Source organism: Fukomys damarensis, unplaced genomic scaffold (assembly GCF_012274545.1).
Source record: "Fukomys damarensis isolate Sample0158 unplaced genomic scaffold, DMR_v1.0_HiC HiC_scaffold_35, whole genome shotgun sequence".
Lineage (NCBI taxonomy): Eukaryota > Metazoa > Chordata > Mammalia > Rodentia > Bathyergidae > Fukomys > Fukomys damarensis.
Genome location: NW_022900947.1, coordinates 3,672,871 through 3,685,993, shown reverse-complemented (window position 1 = coordinate 3,685,993; position 13,123 = coordinate 3,672,871). Strand labels below are relative to the sequence as shown.

At 57.1% G+C, this 13,123-nt stretch overlaps 1 protein-coding gene across 1 annotated transcript in view; it reads left to right on the top strand.

Annotated features, from left to right (window-relative positions):
• Positions 1-277: 277 nt before the first annotated feature.
• LOC104874641 (SWI/SNF-related matrix-associated actin-dependent regulator of chromatin subfamily E member 1-related) overlaps positions 278-13,123 on the top strand; it is a 16,261-nt gene continuing 3,415 nt past the window's right edge. The window contains exons 1-8 of the mRNA XM_010641799.2: positions 278-377; positions 1,216-1,379; positions 4,690-4,769; positions 5,691-5,814; positions 8,262-8,382; positions 9,748-9,806; positions 11,074-11,182; positions 12,738-12,938. Of these exons, the coding sequence (XP_010640101.1) occupies positions 293-377; positions 1,216-1,379; positions 4,690-4,769; positions 5,691-5,814; positions 8,262-8,382; positions 9,748-9,806; positions 11,074-11,182; positions 12,738-12,938 (943 nt within the window). The 5' untranslated portion in view covers positions 278-292. The remainder of the gene's footprint in view (positions 378-1,215; positions 1,380-4,689; positions 4,770-5,690; positions 5,815-8,261; positions 8,383-9,747; positions 9,807-11,073; positions 11,183-12,737; positions 12,939-13,123) is intronic.

Genomic DNA, 13,123 nt, shown 5'->3' with positions numbered 1-13,123 from the left:
CAGAGGCGGCTTCCTGCCTTCCCAGTGGTTTCCTTGGTTACCTGATGCCTCAGTCTCACTCAGGGCAGCTCTGAGGCAGGCCCACCTTCCCTTCTTTCCCAGCCAGGTCCCTAGCTCCCTCCTGCCCTGCCCTGTGCCTCCCCGGAATGACTATGTATGTTTCCATAGTGATAAGGGCCAAGCTGGAGGTCAGCTGGGATGGTGTTTACAGGGTGTGACCACACTCCATTCCAGAGCGGGTCGTGTGGTCGGGAGGAGCGTGAGGCTGACGCCTGACCTCTGTGAGCCTCAGATGGCAGGCTGGATAGTGGGGCTGCATGTGGAGAAGACAGTGGGGCGCTCACCTGTGGGCCCAGAGGCAGCATCCTGGGAGGAAGGTGAGGTGACAGGGTGCAGCCCTGGAGCAGGCCCTTCTGCCCTGGGTTACAAACACACGTGCCCCACCTGGCTCCTGCTTCCCTGCAACTTGGTGTCCCATCTACAAATGTGTGTACATGCGTATGTGTGAGAGAGAGTGATAGATCATATAAACCATGGGCTCCTGCTGGGCCTCAGCCACGCCGTGTCCCCAGCCTCCTTCCTCCTCCCACGTGGAGGTGAGGCCAGAACCCCTGCCTCCCCCTTCCTGGGCTTGGGGTAACTCTACCACGGTCAGCTCTCGACACTGGGAGACTCGCCCATCAGGGACGCCTCTGGAATAACAGCTATTTGCCGAGGCTGCACTGCCCGGAGGAGTCTGTCTGTATCACATCCCTCCTCCTCCCCGCAATGTAAACTGGGGACCCGGGGTGTTTGCTGTGCACGCTGTGTTGCCAGCCTGGCCACAGTGGGCACTCTGCACGTATGCATGGTATGCACAGGCCTTGCAGCGGCCCTAGAGGAAGGGAGGTCTGGGGTTTGCCCTCTTTCATCAAAGAGGAAACCAAGGTCGCCTGGGTGATGCACGGCTGACCTGTGGGGCTGGTGTTTGAATTGGGGGTTCAGGGTCCAGAGCCCGCACTTTACCGCGATGCCGCGCCTGCTGGCTGAAGGGCTGGGTGTCAGGGGTGGCAGCAGCAGCTTCTCCCTCCACACCACGGAGTCGTTCGGGGCCGGGAAAGTGAGCGCTCACTCAGTTTTGGGATTCACACGCTGTCTCTGTACCTGTGCTAACAGACTTGGGATGGTGGGGACGCTGCATCACCGGCCTCACGGGGCCATTTCCTGCTCTTTCAGTGCCCGCAGAGCTCCTCTTCCTGCCTCCCAGCAGCACAGGAGACCCGTCCCCCGGAAGCTCCATGATCTGGACCCACAGCCGCGGCCTGGCATCTCTGCCCATGCAGCTCAACACGCCGGCCCGGCCGGGGGACTCAAAGGAGCAGGACACAGAGGAGCCCAAGGCAAGTGCAGCCCTCAGGCTCACCAGTTCGTGCGAGGTTCCCATTTTCCAGAAATATCTGCTGACCATCTTGCCCCGGGCAGGCGGTGTCACCTCACTTTCTACAGGGCATGCAGTGGAGGCCTGGAGACCTGCAGGAGCCTGCCCGGGTCACACAGTGGCTGCTGAGTCTGGCACCAGGGCCTGGGGCAGCAAATGAGGGGCAGGGTTGAGGCAGTGCTGGCCCCAGCCTGGGCCCCGCCCTTTCTGGGACTGGGAAGGCGCTGCTGAGGTCCCTGAGAGGGAACCAGAAGGGTGCTGTGGCTGGGAGGGGATGGGTCCTGGTGAGGTCCCCTTTCCTGGCCTGCAGACATCTGCCCTCTCTTCTCACTGTGTCTTCTTGTGTCCTGGAGAGGAAGAGAGAGAGAGAAAGAAGACAGAAGAGAGACAGAGACCATATTAGGCCACTGTCCCACATACAGGATTATTTCCCTTAATTACTTCCTGAAGACCCGGTCTCCAGGTTCTGTACAGTCACTGGGGGTTAGAGCTTCAATGTCTGGCTCCTGGAAGGTGCACTTCAGCCCAGAGCACAGTGCCAGCTTAATTCCAAAGTAAATAAATTTGAATCCTAACTCAAGTCAGGGCCATGATATCTAAAGCACATCCAGGCTTCAGCAGTACTCCTGGTGCCTGGGACAGTGGGGGGGTCATCTTGTAACATACATCCTCACTGTTCTAGAACAGACCTGTAACCCCTGCATTCTGGGAGGCTGAGTCAGGAGGATCGCAAGTTTGAGCCCAACCTGGGCAACTCAGTGACTAAGCTACATGCTGTCTCACAATTTTTTAAAAAATATATAAAAAGGATAAATTTAGGGTGCAGCTCAGTGAGTGTGAAGGGTTCCCTTTCCAGTACTGCAAAACAAACAAAATATCTTCACCATGCATCTGAGGAGTGGTGGGCACCTTTGAGGGAGCCATTGCCCACATGGAAATAGCAGCACCTGGGCGTGGATAAGGAACTTGCCTGTAAAACCTACAGAGCACGAGCGTTTCTTAACCGTCATTTGGGCTGGGTCACAAGTGAGGAACGTCATGCATTGCGTGGACTTCTGCCTCCGAGCACGGCTCAGTGCCTGTGAGCCCTCGGCTTGCCTCCTGCGTGGGTATTGCTCCTGTTAAGGAGAGGGACGATGGTCGTGTGTCCGTCTCGGCCTTTTGTCATTTTGCAGTTGGAAGCCATGGGAGTAAAGGGGCTGATGGTCACAGGTGGCCCACCTGGGGCCAAGCCGTGACATCACAGCAGCCCCGCTGCCTCCCAAAGTAGGTTTCTTCGTGAAACAAAGTCCTGCCTGTAGAGCCGGCACCCTACACGCACCGTCTGTGCGATGTTCGTGTCCGAGATCCGCGCTGGTGGAGAACCCTATCGGGATGGAGTCTTCCTCCTCCAATGGTGTCTGCCATTGGTTTTCTGCCTTGCTGCAGACTCCACTTTTATTGAACCCATCTGTCTGGCTCAGCACATCCTCTCTCGCCCTTCCCTTTCTAGCTGATGTGCCCCCATGCGCAGAGTGCTGTCCACGCAGTGTCTGCCTGCTCTGTCAGAGCAGAGGCTGTGCTGTGCACACGCTGCACGAGACATTCAGCAAGAACAAAGGCTCCGCAGGAAAAAAGCCCTGCAGCCTCCCCAGTGCCTTTGTCTCAGTCACTATGGTTTCTGGGCAAACTCACTCAGGAAGGACTTTTATTTGAATAAAGAGTCTGAAACAAAGGGCGGAGGATGGCTGAACAGTGGCAGGCACATTCATTTTGGTTTGTGACTGTTCCCACCAGGGTGTGGAGAGTTTGCAGGAGGAGATATTGAAACATTCCTTAAAACCACACAAGAGGCACAGAGGACTAAGTAGGAAAAGAGGACGGGATGACCTGGCCCATGTACCACCTGTGTCCAGGCGATTGTGGGGTCTCCAGCAGAGGTGCCAGGTCTAACAAAGCCGTGAATGTGCTGGCAGTCAGTGCCCGTCAGGCCAAGTCACATGTTCCGAATGACTTCCTGTGATGCGGGATTACCAAGTGGGCAGGGGAGGGTCAGGTCCAGAATGTGCACTTGTGAGAGCCCACAGTGGCTGTGCACATAGTCAAGGGGATGGCTGCTCTCAGGAGTCCTTGGAGGAGAGCAGGGCTGGCTCCGGCCCGGGGCTGTCCGTGGTGCTGAAGGTCTCTGCGCAGTTCAGTGTGGGCCCCGTCTGCACTGGAGTGAGACAGGCACCAAGGGGCATCTCCTGTGTGCTGGCACCTGCTCCCTCTCCGGCCACCTCTCTAACATGGGGTCACCGCCTGGCTCTGTGCCACTGCCCAGCCCAAGCTCTGCCCTCCTGCTCCCTAAGCCCAGATGCCCCGCTGCCCTTCCATCCCTGGCAGTTCCACCCTGGCAGTGGCTTTCTCTGCATCTGCTGCCTGGCAAGGCCGAGGTGGGTGTGTCTGTGAACAAGCTGAAATCCGGGAACCAAAGTTTAAGACAGAGATTTGGAGGCCACAGTTTAACGACTCTGCACCATTTTTGGCACAGTGAGCACTTGGGTTAGGGAGAACAGGACGCTCAGGCTGGTGTCTGTAGCCTCGGGCCCTGCAGTGAGTGCGTGGGTAGTGTCGCCTCCTCCACTTGGCTGAAGCCGTGGCCTGTGCTTCCGCAGCCTGTGGGCCCCGAGCACAGCGCAGGTCCCGTGTAGCTGTGGCAGCCTGCTTGTGTTGTGCACTTACTGGGTTCCCAGCTCTGATCTCGGGACTGCGTGGCTAATAGCACAGCTTGTCCTCATTGCACCCCACAAGGTAGGGACAACTGTGATCCTCACTGTGCAAACGGAGAAACTGAGGCACGGAGCGATTACTAATTTGCCAAATGCCGCACTGCAGGTAAGTGGCAGGGCCGACGTGCAGACCCCAGGCAAGTGTCACTCAAGCTCACTTGTCGACCCCCTTCCCGCTGTGCCCCTGCGCCGAGGCTGGGCCTATCCCCTGGTGAAGCGAGTGGCTTCCCCCACGGCTGCTTTCTTCACTGTGCGCAGTAACCATTGTGCAGCTTGGACAGGAAGGGAAGTCCTGGCTGCCACGCCTGCTGGGTGATGCTGGGCAGCCATTGCATCTCTGTCCGTGCCTCAGTTTCCCCTCCAGGCAGATACTCCCTCCTGCTCTCTGCAGAACTGAGAGGAGATTAGGGGCCCCCTGTGCGCAGAAGAGCCTGTCACTAAACTGTCATTGCTGCACATTATGGTACGCCTATGCTAGCGGCCTATGACAACCTAGAGGCCCTTCTCTGTAATCTGTTTCAGAAACGGAAAGGCGGGTGGCCCAAAGGCAAGAAGAGGAAGCCCCCAAGGGACCTCTCTGTGCCCCGTGCACCCACGACAGGGTAAGATTCAGGAAGAGGGCACTGACCAAAGTGCAGGTCACAGTCAGGGCTCAGCTTTCCTGTGAGTTGAGGGCCCCCCGATCTGGAAGGGCCTCACACAGCAGACAGCTCGGCTGGGCTGCTTGTTGTTGAGGCCACAGATCGGTCTGGTGCTGGGAAGACTGGGCCTGGGTCACAGATGGGGGTGGGGAGCTTGCTGACAGTGGGGTCTGGGCCTGGGTTATGGGGTGGGGGGATCCTCAGGACAGGGGACTGGTTCCCATTCCAGGCCGGCAGCACAGGTGCCCCTCGGCCATGGCCAGCTGGGTCACCAAGCCTCCACTCCCCTTCCCAGCCTGGTCCTCAACCTCCGCATCTTGAGCTGCAGCAGTGAGGCTCCAGCCGGCCACTGTCACTGCCCTGAGGGTCCCTTGCCCCAGTAGAAGGCTGTACAGTGTCCTCTTTGCCTCAGGGTGCAGCTGAGGGGCTTTCTGGGTTCTCCTGCCACCCTGGGATGGACTTCTGGTCTGCGGCTGCTGTGACTGCTGCCTTCCCCTGTCTCTCTCTCAGAATGCAGGCTTGGTTGTGAGGGTGGGAGGGCGAGCGCCCAGAGCGCCAGGCTGCAGCAGGTGGCGTTGTGTCCATGATACAGAGGGGAAACTGAGGCCTGGGTGGGCTGAGTGGCTTCCCGTAGCTCTGAACCTGTCCTCTGCACTGCTGGGCCGCCCTGTCTGTGCACGCCTCCTGTGCCCTGCAGCCTTGGCGTTTCGGCGCTGGGCTCTGATGCGAGTCATCCAGAAAAGTTCCACCCTCCCTAGCCCTGACCTCCACTGCGCTGCTTAGACTGAAAATGTGGGCAAACCAGACCATGGAGCCCATGCCAGGCCCGCTGACTCCTCCCAGCGGCTGCCTGGGCCATGCGTGTCTTTCCTTCCTGAACAGGTATGTGATTTTCCTAAATGAACAGAGAAGCCAGCTGCGGGCCAAACACCCCAACCTGCCTTTCACGGAAATAACAAAAATACTGGCTGCCCAGTGGGCGCAGCTGTCTCAGGAGAGAAAGCAAGTAAGTCCTTTCCTTCCCAGTGCGCAGAGGGACCCAGGTGCAAAGGGCCTGGCAGCTGCAGCCTCATCCATCTGCCCACACTGAAGGCCAGGGAGTCTTTCTAGACGGCAGATGCATGGCGCCAATAGCTGATTCCCCTTGGTTTTTGTTTGTTTTGGTTTGGTTTTGTTTTTTTGATTTTGTGTTTTTGTTTTTGTTTTTTGAGCACTGGGAACTGAACCCAGGGCCATCACATTGAACTACATCCCCGGCCCCTTTTAAAATTTTTATTTTGAGGCAGGATCTCGCTAAGTCACTAAGTCGTCCAGGCTGGGCTCATACTTGTGACCCTCCTGCCTCAGCCTCCCTCAGTGCTGGGGTCACAGGTGTGCACCACAACACCCAGCTCCCCGTTGCTTTTGTAGCACCTCCTTACCAGTTAGGCAGAACGGCCAGTCCCTGGAAGGTGGGTGAGTTGTGTAAGAAGCGAGGAGGTTCCAGAAGAGGGAGGGAAATGCATTTTCCCCACTTGCAGAGCTTATGGGCAGCACATTCGATACGGTTTTGTTCACTTAAAGAAAATATTCCTGGGGGCACGCGGTGTGCCTGGCCCCGTTCCAGCTGCCGGGGACACAGCCGGGAGCAGGAAGATGCAGTGTGCTGTCCTGGAATGGAACGGGGCGGGGGGACATCCCAGTGCACCGCAGCAGGCCAGTCTGAGCGTCTGAGGGCAGCCTCTCCCCTCCGGGGAAGCGTGTGCCTACGGGGTGCAGAGCCCTTCAGCACGGAACACAGCACTGCCCCTTGTCACTTCACCGCCCCTGCCCCGCTGCCAGCCCCCTTCTGATCAGGCCCAGCCTGGCCCAGTGTCACCTCTTCCAAGAAGCCCTCCCATGCCCTTGGTGAGGACATCTGGGCCCAAAGCCTGCACCTTCCCTTGTACCGGTCCTCCCGTTCAGCCTCCTTTCTTCCAGTCAAACACAAAGCCCCGAAGTGAGCATCTTTAAGTTTCTGCACATACAGCTTGTTCCAGTTATAAACTCGTTAATGTGAGCTACTACATAGAAATGCTGGTGGTAGGGGGTCAGTGAGTCACACAGGGCCACACGCACACACTGAATGTGCGGCACATCAAGCCGTGCTACTGAGATTAAAGCCAGCTGAGGACAGTTAATCTTGCCTGCCCCGGGACTCAAGCCCCTAGCATTTCCAGACCCACTGGCAGAGATGGAAGACAGCTGGCTTAGCAGATTCACGGGGTGACCTCAGAGCACAGGGGAGCACCCAGGTAGTGAGGCGCAGGCCTCCCGTCTGAGGTAGGGGCTCTGACCACCGTCACACTGCAGAGGTCCTCGCCGCTGTGCTCCAGAGCCCGGTCCTAGGAGCTCTGCCTGACGCCACTGTGAGCTGCTGTTTAGTTGCACTTGATGAGGTGCTCGTTTATACCTGATACTCGATGCCAAAGCATTGCTGCGACTCACTTATCCGGCAGGCACCCTTGGGGAGGACCTTTGCCGTCCAGCCCCGGTCCCTGTGTGACCCATCCAGGGCAGGGGGCCTGGGACTTCAGTCTCTTACAGGAGCTGGGGCCTCCTGGAGGCAACCAGCACAGCCTGGGGACATCAAAGAGGGCTCCCTGAGGACATAGCAGTTCTGTGGCGGGTCTGGAAGGACGAGTTGGATGTGGCCTAGGGAGGCAGTGAGTCGGAGTTACTGATGGAAGGGAACACAAGAGGGTAGGACAGCAAGGGGAGCATCCCGGGCTTGGGGCTCGGTCCCATTCCTCTCTGTGTCACGGGGCCCAGCTCAGGTCCGCATGAGGGAAAGGCTAGGGTTGGAGCTCAGTGTGAAGGAACAGCCCCCTAAAAGTCCAGTGTCCTCAGCTGGACATGGGGGTGCACACCTGTAATGGCAGCACTCTGGGAGCTGAGGCTGGAGGGTTGCAGGTTTGACGGAGCCTGGGCAACCTAGTGACACAGACCCTATATCAAAATTTTAAAAAATAGGAGCTGGGATTTAGCTCAGTGGTTCTGCCACCTGCCTCGCAAGCGCAAGGTCCTAAATTCAATCTCTGGTAAAAAAAAAAAAAAAAAAATTTTTTTTAAATAAAAAAGGGTTGAGGTTGGAGCTGAGTGTGAAGACCCTGGGTTCAATCCTCACTACTAGAAAGAACAAAAAAAAAAACAACAGTCTAATGTCCTCCAAGAAAGAGCTGCTAGCACTGCCTTCTCTGTGGTCCTCAGGCCACACCCCAAAGAATCACAGGGAAAGTTTCTGATTTCTACAAGTCCATAAAACAAGGAATGAACTTATCAGAAGGTAGTGAGGCTCCCATCCCTGGGGGTGGGCAAGCAAAAGCTGAGCATTGCTTCTTCTTGAGACATGTTAAACAGCCCCTGGCTGGTTGGCCAGGAAGACACCCAGGCCCCAGATCAGGAGGGCCTCAGATCTCTGTCCCCTCCTTCCAGAGGTACATTTACGCGGCCGACGAGGACAAGCAGCGTTACATCCGGGAGCTGCAGGCCTACCAGAGCTCCGAGGCCTACCGGGCCTTCCTGCGGAGGCGGGCGGCCCACAGGGCTCTGTGCGGTGAGTCGGGCAAGCTGGGCCCCCCGTGCGAGCCCACCAGGGTCCACATGGGCCAGTCCTTCAACTGAAAATCCACATCCTCCCTGCCCCCAGCAGGACATAGCACTGCCTTCTCAGCTGGTTCAGCCCTGTCCTGAACCTGGTTGAAGACAGGAACCATCCGGTCCCCTCGGGAAAGAGACAGGATCCTGCGGCTGTGGAGCAGCCGCTTCTCCACGTCACTCATAGCAGGCGCTGGGTGACATGCAGGTTCCACTCCACCAGTCGGGTCAGCCTGGGAATCTGCATTTCCAGCCCACTCTGGGCAGCTGCTGCCACCAAGGCTGCTACATGGACCACACTGATTGTGGCCCAGCCGTGCGTCCCCACAGCACTCACCACACCATGTGCCCATCGCACCCTGCCACAGCCCCAAAGACCCCAATACCAGCTCAGTCTGTGGCTGTAGCAGGACACAGACGATGCGTCAGCAAAGGGCTGTGACTGGGGGCCAATGCAAGGGCTAGGTTGATCCGGAGGCAGCTGCAGCCTGGCCCTTTGGATCTTGTGGATCTCCATCCAACATCTGTCTCAACTGGAAACCAGTCCCTCAAAGGAACGTTGTGCTCCGGCCCCAGCACCTGGTCTCTAAAAGGCTCTGTCCTGGTTGGAGATGTGGAGTCACCCAGGTTTACCTGGGACCTCGAGCCATCGCTGCAGTGGCCAGGGCATGAGCCCTGGGGTTACCACATGGTGTCCCTGTGGGCAGCTATCACCGCCTGCCCACGCTTGCCCTGGATGCAACATGCCTCTTAGCTGAGCACAGAAGTGTCATCTCATTTAATTTGTCATTGGAGCAGAGCTTATTCTTCATTCTCCCTGCTCTGAGCATAAATTGTCATCGTGTCAAAACCTGGCGTGTTACCAGGAAAGGCCACTTCAACACAGCTTGCTTTGGTACCGGGGATTGAACTCAGGTCCTCGCGCTTGCGAGGCAGGCGGCAGCACCACTGAGCTACATCCCCAGCCCTACAGCTTGGTTTTTAAACAAGCAAAATGTGTCACTGCCTCATTTAAGATGCAGTAATTTTTTCATACTTGCTATATAAAGACTTTAAAAACAAAGATAAGTACTACCTCCAATCTCCCTCCCTGAAAAACGACCTGACCTGCCCTCATTTTCTCTTGTTCCTCCTTCACCTTCACGCCGTACCTGGCCAGGTGTTAATGCTGTGGTTTTCTGGGATGTCTGTCTGGCCTGGAGCCTAGCGGGCAGCGGGGACCCCCAGAGGACAGCTGTGGCCGGAGAGGTGCTGCCAGGCTCCCCGTTGCTGCCCTTTCTGGGACAATCTTTTGTCTCACTGATACCCTTTGTGTCTCCATCAGGACCAGGGGCCCCAGGAGGTGAACTCGAGCGTGAGGACCTTGACCTCTCAGCCATGAACGTAAGTGTGGGAGGGACAGTGGCCACGTGTTGGAGCCTCAAGCGGAACGATGTCCCCACACCGACTCCTGGGCTGTTGTCGTGTCTAAGACACAGAGGGGTGGTCTTTGATTCTCTCTGGGCCCCTCTTTGCACATCATGTGTAGCTCAGAGCCCTGCGGTGATGGCTGTGAGCCCCAAGGGCTCCTGGCCTCCTGCCTTTCCTGTGGGACTCTTCAGGGCAGCCATGGCAAATGAGAGGCACAGTGGCGCCCCCTCCTGGTGGACAGAAGTACGGGACAGGAAAGAGCAGGGGCAGCTGACTTTCCGTAGATGCCTTAGGGATGTGACTCTTGTACCCATTCCACTGCTGGGTGCTGAGTCACAGTTTTAAAATAAGAGCAGGCCGGTGCCAGGTGCCAGGTCAGGAGCAGGAGAAGGGCTTGGGAAGGAAGCAGCAATGAGATGCTTCATTACACCCTGTGGCAGCATGGGTCTGGAGTGCCCCCGAGGCCCCTGTGCAGAAGGCTCCGTCGCTCCCTGTTGCATCCTTAATGCAAAGCTGTGGCTGTGGCATCTTTTGTGACCCTTCTTGTCATCTGGCATAAACACGAGAGCCCTTCCTTCATGACCTCCCGGCATCTTTATTTTTGGTGATTGCTTCACAAAAGTGGCTCCATTTTTATTCTAACAATTTTCCCAAATTGTTATGTGGACAGTTACATATGCTTTTTTAACTAACTAGGTGTATCATTTAAAAATAATACATTTGTTATTTAAAAATGCAAAAAATCTGCTGCGGGTTGTGGTGGTGCACAGCCGGCACCTGGGAGGCTGAGGCAGGAGGATCAATGAGTTGGAGGCCAGCCTGGGCTACATAGTGAGACCCTGTGTTTAAAAAATGCAAAGAACTGAGCAAGAGGTGGGTCCTCTCCTGGGCTGGAGCTCCATCCCTTAGATCCAGCGTCCGTGTCCTGAGACAGCCACTGCGACCTGTTTCTCAAACACCAACCAGAAATGCTCCACACCCCGCCTGGGGTTGGGCACAGTCTTGCCCCGTAGTTGTAGAAATCACCTTGGGTGAGGATCAAGGCGAACTCTTCTTCCACGTACCGGACCTGTCCTTTCCTGCCCGGTGACCCAGCTGGAGGCGCCGCGGTTCTGGGGTGCACCCAGAGGCCTCACATGGGCCGGGGTCTCCTGTGGTCCACACGCCCTCTCATCCAGGCCGAGCTCTGGAGCCGGCGCCTGAGTCCCTCCCGCTCAGCAGAGCCCCTTCCTGTCCGCAGGCCTCGGAGGATGGGGACCTGCGCTGCCGCACCTGCCACCAGTGCTTCAGCTCACAGCACAACAAGAGGGAGCACCTGCTTGGCAGGCAGCACCTGCACAACCTCACAGGTGACCCTGCCTCACAGGGGACCCAGACTCGGGCGGCAAACACCACCGCCACCATTCCTCTCCCTGGGCACGTTCCCCAGCAGCACTGCTGCGGGGCCCCAGTCCCAGCTTCTATCTAAGCGAAGCCCCAGGACTTGGGACTGAACCCAGTGACCCTCATCCAGTTGGGAGGGGTGGGCCTTCCTGGGAGCACTGCATCGATTGGCTCCTTTTCAGTTTTATCTTTTGATTGACACAGAGTGAATGTGGCTGTTTCCGGTGCGATGCCCTGTTTCTGTACATGTGCACGTGTGTGAAGATCCCCTAAGCCATATCCATTTCCTTAGGCAAGCATTGCTTCTCTGTGGGCAGAACATGGGGAATCCTCTCCTCTAACCATTGGGGCATGTACCACCTGTGGGGTTTTTTGTGTTTTTCTGGTACCAGGGATCGGACTCGAGACCTTGTGCTTAGGAGGCAGGTGCAGTGTCACCGAGCTAAATCCCCAGCCCTTCTGTGGTTATTGACTGCACCCTTCTGTGCTGCGGCAACCACTGCTTACTCCTGTTCTCTGCAGTGACTTTGTACCTGTGACCAAGTTCTCCCTGCCCCTGCCCCTCCCAGCCCCCAGTAACCACTGATCTCCTCTACTTCTGTGACATCAGTGTGCCGCTGAATTACCAGAGCCACCCCTGGGCCTTGGCTCCTCTCGGGGCCCTTGCTGATGTTGCTCCAGGGCACTGGCCCCCACGATCTCCCCAGCACGTGCCCAGCCACGCCCCACTTGGGTGCGGCATTCTCTCCATGCATAGGCATGGCTTTGCTTAACTGTCCCCGGCCCCTGTGCAGTCAGCCTGCCCTTGGCTCCCTCCTCCCTCTGCCTTAGTGATCCTTCCACCCACTTCTGATGTCCTTCTTAGCTCACTCACTTCTATTGTCTCTGTCATCTCCCACCAGAAGTTAAGTCCTGGAGTTTGGGATGTTTTTGTCTGTTTAGTTCACTGTGGAGGACCCTGCTGGAGTCCTGCCCAGCACTCACAGCAGGCCCTCAGTGAGTTGGACGGATGGATGGATGGGCGGATTGATAGATGAGTGAATGGGTAGATGGGTTGATGGATGGGTCGGTAGATGGGTGGATGGTTGGATGGACGGATGGATGGGTGGGTGGACGAGTAGATGGATGGGCGGATGTGTTTGACCAGTTCCCTGAGCACTTATTCTAACTTCCAGTCCCTGAACCAGGTCAGCTTTTCATCACAGTGACAAACTCCTGAGACAAACCAAGTTGGAGAAGAAAAGATTTGTTTTGGCTCACGGTTTGAGAGGATCGTGTCCACGGCTCCATTGCTGTGGGCTTGAGGTGAAGCAGAGCATCATGGTGGAAGGGCGTGGTGGAGCTGCTCACCTCGTGGCAGCCGGGAAGCCAGCTTCTTAGCCATGGAGCCACCTTCAGGAAGCCACCCTGCCGCTCCGTCCCCAGACCTGATGCCTGGTGTGCATGTCCTCTGCCCCCAGCAGAGGCTGGCACTCTGCCCCTGGAGGTCTGCGCTTTGCCAGAGATGTCTTTGTTTTTTAGGGGAATTTGAGAAAGACTCCGCCAAGTACTTAAGGCACCTGGAACCTCCACAGGAAGAGGAAGGCCGAATGCACAAAACCGAGTCAGAGGAGGAAGCCGAGGGCCCCGGTGCGATTGGACCTGGGGCCCTGGCTCCAGGGGAGACTTTTGCTTCCCTGGACCTGAGCTTCTGGCAGGAGTTTTTCTGGAAACTACTGAAAGGTGAGTGGTGGGGTCCTCCGCTCTGGGTCCCCGTGGAACCCAGGGTTACAGGGTCCTGGCGGGAGCCCTGCTTCATAGGTCAGCGTTCAGGGGGAGCAAGTGAGGGTGAGGAGAGCAGGGAAGAACGGGAGGAGTAACACCCAGGGCTGGGCGGGCTGTGGGCGCCAGCGTGCGCGAGGCTCCTC